The sequence below is a fragment of the Myodes glareolus genome, chromosome 3 (assembly GCF_982192425.1).
Source record: "Myodes glareolus chromosome 3, mMyoGla1.1, whole genome shotgun sequence".
Classification (NCBI taxonomy): domain Eukaryota; kingdom Metazoa; phylum Chordata; class Mammalia; order Rodentia; family Cricetidae; genus Myodes; species Myodes glareolus.
Genome location: NC_142028.1, coordinates 69,693,241 through 69,705,655, shown reverse-complemented (window position 1 = coordinate 69,705,655; position 12,415 = coordinate 69,693,241). Strand labels below are relative to the sequence as shown.

Sequence of the window (12,415 nt, the reverse complement as noted above, 5' to 3'; positions counted from 1 at the left end):
GGCCAATAACAAGTCGCCGTCTTGGGACGCTTCTCACAACGCCCAATCACAACAAAGCTTGTTCTCTGTCCACCAATTCTCATAGAGGACTTCAATGCCCAGAAGTCATTGCGGCCTACGCCTTCTTTTCGCGACTTCCGAATCGCACAAAGTGGAATTAGACTGTAGGGTTTGCGTTTGAGCATGTGCAGACAGTGTCAAGCACAGTGTGGCTCTTGGTGTCCACTCAGCTTTGACTACCCAGGATTTAGGTTTTCCTGCCGGTTTAGGAACACGGCTGGCAAGCTCAAAGAGAGGAGACGAGACTCTGGCTCCAGGCGCCTCTTCAAGGAGAACCAGGCTCCAGAAACTCGTAGTCTAAGGCAAAAGATTTCCTTGTCCTGAAGAAACCTCTTCCAGGACCCCCTTCCTGAGGTGAGAAGCAAGAGTCCTTCCACGGAGAGAGCTGGTAAGAGGACCGCCAGACTCTCCACTCTTGAGTGTAGCGGTGACAAGACAGAGACACAGCTTCACCCTCCCACCCGTAGCAGCATGAGGCGTTCCCCTGAGCATTTAGGGACTGCAGCTCAGTTGGTGACTTTGACAATAAAAAGGATTCAGGTCTACTCAGTTCATTTATAAAGCAGAGTCTCTCTCTCTCTCTCTCTCTCTCTCTCTCTCTCTCTCTCTCTCTCTCTCTCTCTCTCTCTCTCTCGTAGGGATTCACCGTCTAACACTGGCTGGCTTGGAACTCTCTTTGTAGACCAGGTTGCCTCCAACTCAGAGATCTGCCTATCTCTTGTCTCCACAGTGCTAGGATTAAAGGTGCATGCCACAATGCCCAGCCTAAAGTTCGTTTTAATACAGGCTTAAGCACAAGGGTTAAGAGAGAGGCACCTAGAGAGAAAATAAAAGACACTTTTACCAGCTGCTCAAAGAATCTCAGGAAGCAAGACATAGCCAAGTGGGTGTGGGCTTCTAAGGGAGAGTCAGTAATTGATTGTCTTTTAACATTAATCATGTATACTACTTCGGTGGCTTTCAAGATGCATCTCAAGAAGGTTTCTTAAAAAAAAAAAACCCAAAAACCTGTTATTCCCTTCTCTGTCTTCTTTTTGATAAGAGAAGGAAGTGAGGTGACTTCTGATATGCCTTGGACGATATTATAAGCTAAAAGGTGAAACCAGGAAGGGTACGCATCCTTTCCCTGGGGTGAGATTTCTGGTGAGATTTCTACAAGATTGAGGGTTTACAGCTGGGCGGGGAGGCAGGCCTTAGGCAGCTGGCAGCTGTTCTGCTGGAATTCTCAGTTTGTTGTTGACCAGAGCCATCAGCCTGCTTCCGGGATGGGAGCCCATGTTCCTTTTCACATTCACCCAACACCTCCCTACCTTTCTGCATTGCCTTAGGACTATTTGAAGACCAAAAGCTGGCCTTCTTATGAGGTCAGATGTGACTCATCCTTGACCCAGGCCCTCCCCTTCTGGTACCCTGACTCTTGGTTTTGTCTTCCCAGAAGATGGCTCAAGACCAGCCTTTGCTGGCTGTGCAGGAGGTCCTGAGGAAGTGCTTCCCCGTGGTGGAGCAGCAGCAGGGCCTATGGCAGAGCACTCTGCAGGACTGCTCGCCCCTCCTCTCCTCTCTCAGCAACCTGGCAGAGCAGCTGCAGGCTGCACAGAACGTCCGGTTCGAGGATGTGCCTGCCCTTCGTCCCTTCCCGGACTTACAGGAGCGGCTGAGGCGCAAGCAACTGGAGGCTGGCGACATTGCCCTGGACAAACTAGCTGACAGGCTGTAAGAGACTCCATGGCCCCCTTTCTTGGTGGAGAGATCGTAAAGCTTCTGGCATCCTAGCCCCAGTCAGGGTGGGTGCACAAAAGTTACAAAAGCAAGGTGGGAGTGGTCATTCAGGGGACTAAGGTTGAAGGATCGTTGAGTTTAAAGCCAGCCTAAGCTACATTATAGACCTTGTCTCAAAAAAAAAAGAAAAGAAAAGAAAAGAAAAAAGAAAAACAGGTCAGTCACATATCAGATCTCTGAGTTTGAGATCAGGGCTCACAGAGAAACCCTGTCTCAAAAATAAATAAATAAATAGAATAAAATAAAAATAAGTAACCTTAAACCAACTAAATAAGCAAAAGAAATTACAAAAGCAGAAAAGAAGGGGACTGGGGCTGGAGAGATGGCTCAGAGGTTAAGAGCACTGACTGTTCTTCCAAAGGTTCTGAGTTCAATTCCCAGCACCCACATGGTGACTCACAGCCATCTATAATGAGATCTGGTGCCCTCTTCTGGCATGCAAGCATACATGGAAGGAATGTTGTATACATAATAAATAAATAAATCTTAAAAAAAAGAAAAAGAAAAAGAAAAGAAGGGGACTGGAGAGAGTGTAGCCTTCTTCTGTAGTCGTCTTTGGTATATTTTAGGGCTAGTACGTGCCAGAACTAAGGGTTTTATGTGCATTACCTTATACACCTCTGGGCTAACCCTGTTCGTACTTTCTGTCAAACCAATTGTCCTGATCACACCACACAGCCAGTGAGGAGCAGAGCTGGGATTCTGAAGTGTGCCTGCCTGCCACTTGAACTGGGGCTCTTCAGCACCACCCCGGTCTACACACAGATAGATACATGTGTAACTGAAATAGCCCCCCCCCCCCAAGCATAGCGCAAGTGTTACACTGATACTTTGTTTTCTGTTTATTGCTGTTGGTCACTGTCTATAAGCTAGGCTCATAGACTTGTGGATTTTGGATTGTTTCTTGTTTTTTGACATGGTAAATCTGTCTGGCTTTTTAGGGCCAGAGATCTGGGCTAGGGAATCCTTTGTCCTTTGAGAAGTTACAGCCTTTGTCTTGGTGATGAAATCATGGGAGTCTGCATTAGCATAATAAACTAAGCAACTGGTAGTGCAGAATTTTCATCCCAGCACCCTTTCTTTTTTGCTCTTTTTGGGTCCTTGTGTCCTGTCTAACCCCGCCTAGACGGGAAGTAGTCCTGACTGTACTTGGTCTGTAGACCAGGCTGGCCTCAAACTAACAGAGATCGGCCTGCTCCTGCCTCCCCAGTGCTGGGATTAAAGGCGGTTGATGCCGCCACCACTGCCTCTTTGTACACGTGGTTGTATTTATCTCTCTAATGACCATTCACAGACACACTGACTCTGTGTTTGCTGTATATGTTGTCCTGTTCTTTGGAGACACAGTGAGCAAAGGAGCCTTTATGCTCAGGGGAAAGACCTCACTTTCCGCAGAGGTCCGTGCACCCCAAGCCCACATTGTCCTTCAAGAACTGTCCAAATGAGGGCAGTCAAGATGGCTCACTGGGTGAAGGTACTTGCTAAGTTAACCTGATGACCTGCATTCAGTCTCTTGAACACACAGAAAGGTGGAAGGACAGAATGGACACCACAAAGTAGTTTCCTGTCCTCCACACGTGTGCTGTGGCATGTGGGCACCCTTCCCCCATACGTAATTAAAAAGAATTTGCAAAGTGGCATTGGGGTGTAATTCAGTGGTAGACCACTTCCCGAGCGTGTCTGAGGGTTTGGGTGCTCTCTAAAAACCTCCAGATGCCAGTAGTGGATAGATAAGCCTTACCTCCTCCCTTTTCTGTGACACTGCCTGACATCCCATTTTCCCCACAGAGCCACCCTCCTCAGGGTTCGCGACACAGTCAGCAGCCATGTGGAGCGGGTGTTTCAGACCTACGAGCAGCACTCGGCTGCGCTTGACATGGACGCTGTCCTGCGGCCCTCGGTTGTGAGCCCCTCTGTGGCTGACATGTTGGAGTGGCTGCAAGACATCGACAGACATTATCGAAGCTCATATCCTTGAGTGCGTCCAGGCTGCCCGGAACTGCTCCTAGAAGCCTTTGCTGGCTCGGGTTGCACAAGGTCAGCAGGCTGTACAGTTTGCGCAGTTCTCTGTCGGTGCTCAGACTTGGCTGCTTCCTGCATTTGGTTCTTTATAGGCATTCCTTACACTTCACCTGCTAGGCCCTGCCGTGAGTGCTGAGGGGCAGGCGTGTATATAGTGTCTGATGGCGAATGCTAAGAATAGAGAGGAACAGCTAGGTAGGAAGCGGGGGCTGGGATTGGTTCGTTTGTTTTGATTTTCAAGACAGGGTTTCTCTGTGTAGTCCTGGCTGTCCTGGCCTCTGTCTCAGAGATCTGCCTGCTTCTGCCTCCCGAGTGCCAGGATTAAAGGTGTGTTTAACCCAGCTTGGGGTTGTGATTTTAATAATGTCAGGGCAGGCACCCAGGAAGCAGTGATGGACACAGACTCTTACTCCTGTATCCTCTTCCAACAGATTCTCTCTTTGAGCTGCCTGTGGTTAAGGACCACAGACTGTCATCTTCAGGAGATCTAGTTGTGTTCATCCGGAGGTTGTCAGCTCTTCTATTAACGCTGGGAAAGTCTCAGAATCCCTGCCTTGTCCTCCATTGCTGCTTTTATTCTGGCTCAGGTCACCTCTGTACCACCTTTTACTCTAGCCAAGTGTGCCAGGACACCATTGCTTCCTCTGCCCCGTACTTTTGTCTCGCTGTTTCTGCCTGTGGTGTGTTCATCTGAACTGCCACTGGGGTGTTTTCATTTTCACTACATTTCGATTTCTCCATTTGGCCCTGACCATGTTGGAACTAGCTCTGTAATTCAGGCTGGCCTTGAATTTAGAAGGTCCGGCTGCCTCTGTTCCTGAGTACCAGAATTAAGGCATAGACCACTACAGCTGACCAGAACTGCCACTGAGTTCTATCTTTCAGGTCACTTTTGCTTTTCTGTCTGGTCCATTCTCAGCCTGTGAGGTCTGGGTCCTCTTAGTAGCATCAAGCTGTGCTAGTACAGGTGCTTGGCAGTCCCTTGGCACTGGTAAGCCCCGCCCACCCGGGAAGGTGTCCCAATGGCTGTGCTGCCGCTCTAGCTTCCTACACTTCTCCCCAGTAGGTTTCCTTTTCTATTTTTTATTTTTTGAGCCATCCTTAACTTCTGGGAAGGTACCTGAAGAGAAAGTACCTCCTCTCCTCCATCCACTGGGGAGACTTGGCCAGCATCCAAGCACTGCCTAAGGCCTGGGACGAGATTTCAGAAGACGAATGCCAAAGCTTTGTGCCAGGTACTGCTTTCCATTAGCTCCCATGCTGCCTTCCTTTCCCTGCCGCTTGCCTCTGTGGGGATGTTAGAGACACCCCTGCTGTGCTTTGGGCCCTTAAACCTGATGTTGTGTACCCCGTTTCCTGTTCTAGATATCTTGGTGAGCGTCTCCTTCTTCCTGGAGGAGCCAGGAAGCTGCGCAGTGACTGGAGTTGTGGAGCCCCGCAGCTGAGGGCTGCTGTTGCCGCCCTCAGCTATCTCGAAGTGAGCATCAGCGCTGTAGCCCGACGCTCCGAAATACCAGTGCCAACGGTAGAGGTCCCTAGGGCTTCTTCGTGCTAGGCCATGGCCAAGGGCCCGTGGCCACTGTACTGCAGCTCTGGGAAGTGGATAGGGGCAGAGGGAAAAGGAAAGGCAGCACTGATAAACAGTGTCCGTCTCCATCGTTAGGCTTGAAGCGGCAAGGAAGGAAAGAACCAGGGGATAAAGATCCATGGCTGCCTCTGCCTCTGTGTCAGTTGAAGTACTTTAGTTGGCTCAGGTCCTGGTTATGTGTATCTGAGTCCTGAGTGGGTCTGGGAGTATAGGGCAGTAGCAGTGTGTGTGTGGCACATGAAGACCTGGATTCAATCTCTTGCACACCCAAAGAAGGGAGGAACTGAAGGAAAGGGAGCATTTAAAATGTTTACCCCTTTACAGGAGCTCATCAAGCCAATTTCTATTTCCAAAACTAGCCACCAGGGGGAGATGGTGCAACGTGAGCTGTTCTGAATGCTTTGCTTTGAGAGGTCCCTGTAGCTGTTAAAAGTAGGTGAGGGCCGGGACTATCCCCCCCCCCCCCCCCAGAGAGGAGATCTCTGTGATTTTGAGATCATTCTGGAGTACATATAGCTCCAGACCAACCAAGGCTACATACCGAGACTCTGTCTCAGAAAAGGGAAAGAAATATGTTAGCTGAGAATAGTGACTCCCCAGATGCCAGACTTGAGGCTCGGTGACCTTTCATTGGCTACATTCTTCTGGGTTTGGAGTGACTGGCCAGGTAGGAGAATATGCCAGCTGTGATCGTTAGTTTTAATTGTTCGTTTGACACACATAGTCACCTGGGAAGGGAGTCTCAATGAGGAATGTTCTATATTTGGTTGGCCTGCAGGCAGGCTTGCGGGATTTTCTTAATTGAGGTGAGAAGAAGAGCCATCCTGAATGTGGGTGGCATCATTTCATGGGCTGGGCCCTAGATCCCATGAGAGAGAGAGAGCAGGCTGAACACCAGCAGGCATGCACTAAGCCATTGCTCTTGACTGTGGGTGTCCTGTGACCAGCTGCTTCAAGTGCTTGCCACCTTGACTTCCCCGCAGTGATGTGCTGTCCCCTCAGATGGTGAGCCTAATAAAGCCTTTCTCCTTTCCTTGCATGCGTCAGTGTTTCTCATAGTGTTCTAGGGCTCTCTAAGGGAACAGAGCTGACGGAATGAAAGAATATGTGGAGAGACTGGGGCTAGAGTGAGGGCAGTAAGCCTAAAGCAAAAGCTGCTTCTTCCCTATGCGTCTATGTGGACAGAAAGTGTGGTTCAGCCTTGGCCTGGGTCTTCCCACCCCTAATGATCCAGTCAAGAAAATCCCTCCCAGGCATGCCCAGTTGCTTGGGTGTTAGTTGATTCCAGCTGTGGCCAAGATTAGCCATCACACACAGTGACAGGAAGTCATCTTAGAAGCAGCCTTGAGTCATAGGTCAGAGCCTCAGTCACCCTCTGTGCAGTCTCAGTCACCCTCTGTGCAGTCTCAGTCACCCTCTGTGCAGTCTCAGTCACCCTCTGTGCAGTGGCCGCTTGCCTTGGGGTCCCAGCGTCCCTCGTGTAGAAGGCAAGGCTGGCATGCACAGGACCCGACACAGAGTATGCGTACATATAAAAAAAAGTGACTTTGTTCTTCTTACTACATGTTTTTGTTTTTAATTAAAGGGAAAATAGGAAAATAATTAAACAACAGAAAAGTATAATGCAAAACCTACCCTAGATATTTTGATCTATATCCCTTCACTGTTCTTCGCAAATTTAAAAACAAAAACCCTGATACAAACTCATTCTTTGTGGATAGTGGAACATCTGCAAATAAGCAAGCAAAACTGTACCAGATAGACTATCCGACATTTGTGAATGTATTACTCTTTCTTTATGCATGTTTGTGTCTATGCATGCATGTTTGTGTATGGGTGTGTGTGTGTGTGTGTGTGTGTATGTATGTGAAGACTTTAGGTGTCATCCTCAGGAACACCATCCTCCCCCTTTGAGACAGTCTCTCATTGGCCTTGAGTTTACCAACTAAACTATGTGGCCTGGCCAGTGAGCCAGGGATTCTCCTCTCTCTGTCTCCCCAGGTCTGGGATTGCAAACTAGCCACAATGCCTAATGATCTTCCTCAGCCTCTCAAATGTCAAGGCTACAGTTGTGTGCCACCATGCCCACCATTAGTATTGAGTCTTATGCTGGGCCCTGGGCATAGAGATGGAAGAAAGTTACAGGAAGTATTACAGTTCAGGCAGGCCTGGGGCCAGCTGAGGCCAGAAGAGGGCAGCAGGTCCCTGGAGTTGTATGGTTTGTCAGCCCCCCCGCCCCCCCGTGTGAAGTGAATGTGCTGTGGAGAATGCTCTTGTACCCTGTAAAGATTTGTCGCTCGTATTGGCTTGGTAAAACACTTATTAGCCGGTAGCCAGGCAGGAAGTATAGGCAAGGAAACCAGACTAAGAGAATTCTGGGAAGAGGAAAGGCAGAGAGTCAGTCACCAGCCAGACACAGGAAGCAAGATGAAAATGCCTTACTGAGAAAAAGTACCAAGCCACAGGACTAAATGTAGATAAGAATTATGGATTAATTTAAGTTGTATGAGCTAGTTAATAATAAGCCTGAACTAATAGATCAAACAGTTTATAATTAACATATGCCTCTGTGTTTCTTTGGGACTGGGCAGGACAGAAATTTCCATGTACATGGATGTGGATCTTTAAGAGCAACTAGGGCTGTCAGTCACTGATCCCTGTAGCCCTAGGCCTGACAGTTTTGAATCGGTGTTTCTCAAACGTGAATATGCATATAAATGACCAGTATCTTGTTAACCTTTAGACTCTTGCTCTTTACTATGGTAAGGGCCCAGGAGTCTGTTTCAGGTGAGGGCTCAGGTGATGTTAGTGCTGGTGGTTCAGGAGTTGTAGAGAATTGGATTCAGATGGCAACAAAGTGACAGAAGGGTTACAGTCAAAAGTGCTGTGGAAGAAAAGAGGCACTGACTGCTGTGGGGACTACTTCATGGTGACAGTGACATCCTTGTTAGCCTTTTAACATCTTGTTAGAGAATTTGACTTGGGGCTGGATGAGGGAGAGGGGAGCAGGGCAGTCCATGGGGGCAATTCAGGCAAAAGCAGCCTTGGCCTGAGGGTGGAGTTTGCTGAAAGTCTGTTGTGTGCCTGGCACCATGCTTGTTACATTTGCCTCCAGAGCCTGGCATGTTGATAAAGTTCAGAACATGGACCGTGTAGAGTTCATGGGATGGGATGACAAGACCGCATCTGTGAGGAACCAGACTGTGAAGACTCTTGAGTTTGTATTTGAGCTGGCCGAACAGACAGAGACCCGAGTCTTCTCAGCACTCACATTAAAGCCAGGTGCAGTGAGATGTGCTTATAATCTCCGTTCTGGAGAGGAAGACAGATCCTGGGGCGTGTTTGTCACGGTGAGCTTCAGGTTCATGGGGAGATCCTATCTCAAAAGGAAAAGGGGGTAAGAACAGCAGAAGTAGACACTTGACAGCTCTTTCTGGCCTCCCATGTGCATCTACATACACATACATGCACACGCGTTTGTGTTTTGTGCTATAGTGTGTGTGTATGTGTGTGTGTGTAGTTGTGTGCTATATAGCTGTAGTGTGTGTGTGTGTGTGTGTAGTTGTGTGCTATATAGCCTTTGAAGGACCCCATTCTATCTATGAGGGTGGTCCCATAACATGGTATTGCTAGTGACTTCCCAGGCATCTTTGCTCAAATACACAACAGAACCACTAAAGTACATCTCTCAGAATGTACCTGTATCAGTAACAGTTATAAATTCTTTGTTTGTGTAATAAAGTTCTCTTTCCTTGAAACAGATTTTATGGTATTTGGTAATAATTTATTTAATTAGAATTGTTTTCATTTTTTCACTTTTAGCTTTTCTATTAAAAATGTTATCTCTCCCCCCTTTCTCTCTTTTTAACTAAGAATGCATTATTAAGCTCCTGATGCCTGTGGAGGCCAGAGGAGGGCTTTGGATCTCGTAGAACTAGGATTATGGACTGGGTAGTGGTGGCGCACACCTTTAATCCCAACACTTGGAAGACAGAGGCTGGCAGATCTCTGAGTTCAAGGCCAGCCTGGTCTACAAGAGCTGGTTCCAGGACAGCTAGGAACCCTGTCTCAAGAAAAACAACAACGAACAAAAGAACTAGGGTTATGGACGGTTATGAGCTGCCATGTGGGTGCTGGGAACTGACCTTGAGTCCTCTGCTAGAACAGCAAATGCTCTAGACCACTGAGACAGCTCTCCAGCCCCTAGATGCCAACCTTCTCATTATCACTTTAGATTTTAAATCTAAAGTAAATGTGATGTTCCTGTTGACTAAGGTCCACATCACCTGGGGTGTAAAACATACACAAGTATATTCAGTGAAAAACTATTCCTCTTCTGCCCACTGCTCTTCCTGGCAGAGAGCCCATGCTAAGTGCTTCTGGTGTCTCTGGAATGGTGGGTGTTCTCTGAGGTGGTCCCCAGTGACTCCATCTCTAATATTCACGGCCTTGTGTCCTCCTTGACCTGTGATGTGAGCCGCTGTGTAGTTCAGCTGCTAATGAGCAGAACAGGAATGTCACTTCTGGGAATGCGTCATAAGAAACACTGCTTCTGTCTTGGCTGCTGCTCCTTGCTCTGTCTTGAATCTCCCACCTTTGGGAACCTCAGCTGAGACTCCTTGAGGCCACCCTGGAGAGAGACACGCGAGAGGTCTGGGCTGGACAATGCCCTGTGAGGGAGCTTGGAAACCCCACCCTGCACTGGCTGAACCTTCAGATGGGTCCACAGCCTGGCTACATAAGGACCTGAGCTAAAGATGCCAGCCGAGCTGTGCTTGGATTCCTGGCACATGCAAATGGAAAAATTATTTAACTCACTTATGCTTCAGGGGGAACTTTCCTCCCGCAGCGGCAGCAGATAGCTGACATAGGAGACAATGGTTTTGAGTGTCGTTTTGTTTTTTTCCATGGCTTTAATGAATATAGTGACTTATTGCATACCCACTTTTATATCTGTTTTTTTCCACTCTACCTTGGAATTCATTCTGTGTAAATATATAACTTCCTTAAAAATTTCAAAACAGTTGCAGAGTCTGGGAGATGGCTCAACTGGTAAAAGTGCCACTGCGTAAGCGTGAGGGCCTGGGATCGGATCCCCAGCACCCACCTAAGAGCCAGGCGTGATGGCACATATCAGTGTAGTGAATTGGCAGACTCCAGGGTCAGAGTAAGACCCTGACTCAAAAACAAGGTGGGAAACAATGGAGGAGAGCATCTGAGCCAGATCTCTGGCCTCCTCAGGCACACGCACGGGCACACATCCGAACACACACGCATAGAACGCCATTACACAGCTTGGTCTTGTGTCATTAATAATTTATCGCTCCCCTTTTACTGGCGGTCATTCAGGCTGATCCCAAAATCCGCTTCCTCTGAGCTTCCGTGTTCATTATGCTGTACATTCCCCCATACTTTGGATGGGAAGAACTGAGAAGAAAAGCCATGGCCTGGTACCTGCTAGGCAAGCCCTCTGCCCCTGCGCCACACATCCCCAGTCCGGAGCCCTAGCGAAGCTCTTTGTTTCCGGCCACCGCTGGGTGATGTTATGAGTTCTTTTCCATGTCTCTTGGATGGCCACACCCTTCCCTGCAACTCTGAGCCATAGTCTGTTCCAAGAAAGTAGAGTTGGCTTTCCTGTCCCTACTCCATCCACGGTCAGAAGTGGGCCTGAAGATTCTTCTGGGGCTGGAGAGATGGCTCCAGGGGTAAAGTACTTGCTGCTCAGTATGAAGGTCTGCGTTCTCATCCCCAGCCGGACAGGCACATCTCTGACCCCGTCACTGGGAGGCGGGAGCAGGAGGGCCCTGGAGTCATGGTGGCGAGGCAATCTAGAGCCAATCACTGGACTCTAAACTCAGTAAGAGGCTGTCTCAAAGTAGAAAGCCAGGCGGTGATGATGCTCACTTTTAATCCCAGCACTCGGGAGGCAGAGGCAGGTGGATCTCTGTGAGTTCAAAGCCAGCTTGGTCTACAGAGCGAGTTCCAGGACAGCCGAGGCTACACATAGAAACCCTGTCTAGAAAAACAAAACAAAACAAAAAAGTGGATCCAGGTGTGGTGGTTTGTGGCTTTCTTTTTCTTTTTCTTTTTTGTATATCTTTCAAGACAGGGTTTCTCTGTGTAACAGCCCTAGCTGTCCTGGAACTCGCTTTGTAGACCAGGCTGGCCTTGAATTTACAGAGACCCACTTGCCTCTGCCCCTCAAGTGCTGGGATTAAAGGCCTGCGCCACCACTACCCAGCTGTGATTCCAGTACTCCAGGGGCAGAGGCAGGAGGATCTCTGTGAGTTCAAGGCCAGTCTGCTCGACAAATAAAATTCCAGGGCTACATAAAGAGATCATCTAAACAAACAAAACAAAACCTTAGAGTAGAGAGCAACCTCCGGTCTTCACATATGCCTACATGTACCATGCAAACACATGTACCTCCTAATACCTTACCTCACATACACACAAAGACTCTTTCTTGGTTGGAGACGTGGCTCAGTGGTAAAGAGCTTCCTAGCATGTGTGAGACTCATCCCTAACACTGAAAAACAAGGAAGAGGGTTCTGCTCTCAGACAAAGTAAGTGTTGTCCCAAGCCTGGGCTCTCAGGAGAAGCTCTGCCTGCCTGGGGGAGTTCAGGCTAATGATGGCTGCTGTGTCTGCCAGTCACTGGGAGGAAGGAAGCCAGGTACTTTCCCAACCAGCCCGAGCACTGGGTCCTTAGAGGTCCTTTTCCCTGTGAGGAGGGGAATAGCCACACATTCATGGGAACAGCTTTGTGCAGGAAGGTCACAAAGTGTCCTGCATAGCCATGAGGTCTTGTCCTGTGACTTCCCTTGGCTAAGTCTTAGTTTCCCCATTTGCATAATGGAGAGGATGCTGTGTCCTTGTGGGAGTCATAGCGTTCATGTAAGAAAAGGCAGTGGTGGCACATGCTCTTAATCTCAGCACTCGGGAGGCAGAGGCAGGAGGATCTCTG

General features: G+C 48.6%; 1 protein-coding gene across 4 annotated transcripts; it reads left to right on the top strand.

Moving 5' to 3' along the window:
* The first annotated feature begins 118 nt into the window (after nucleotides 1-118).
* Nucleotides 119-6,482, top strand: Airim (AFG2 interacting ribosome maturation factor). 4 transcript variants are annotated; one of them, XM_087904623.1, is made up of 5 exons: nucleotides 119-414; nucleotides 1,499-1,773; nucleotides 3,628-3,807; nucleotides 4,978-5,096; nucleotides 5,227-6,482. In XM_087904623.1, the coding sequence occupies exons 2-5, from the start codon at nucleotides 1,499-1,501 to the stop codon at nucleotides 5,304-5,306; spliced, it is 654 nt and encodes a 217-aa protein (XP_087760749.1). In that variant the 5' UTR covers nucleotides 119-414; the 3' UTR covers nucleotides 5,307-6,482. The 4 variants fall into 4 exon arrangements, with proteins under 4 accessions (XP_087760749.1, XP_087760750.1, XP_087760747.1 ...); XM_087904624.1 differs by having other exon boundaries at nucleotides 119-448; XM_087904621.1 differs by having other exon boundaries at nucleotides 119-448; nucleotides 1,496-1,773.
* The last annotated feature ends 5,933 nt before the right edge of the window (nucleotides 6,483-12,415 follow it).

Coding starts and splice junctions, on each gene's coding strand:
- Airim (XM_087904623.1), top strand. CDS start 1,499: ATGGCTCAAGACCAGCCTTTGCTGGCTGTGCAGGAGGTCCTGAGGAAG. Junction 1,774..3,627: donor GACAAACTAGCTGACAGGCT/GTAAGAGACTCC, acceptor TTTTCCCCACAG/AGCCACCCTCCTCAGGGTTC. Junction 3,808..4,977: donor GACAGACATTATCGAAGCTC/ATATCCTTGAGT, acceptor ACTTCTGGGAAG/GTACCTGAAGAGAAAGTACC.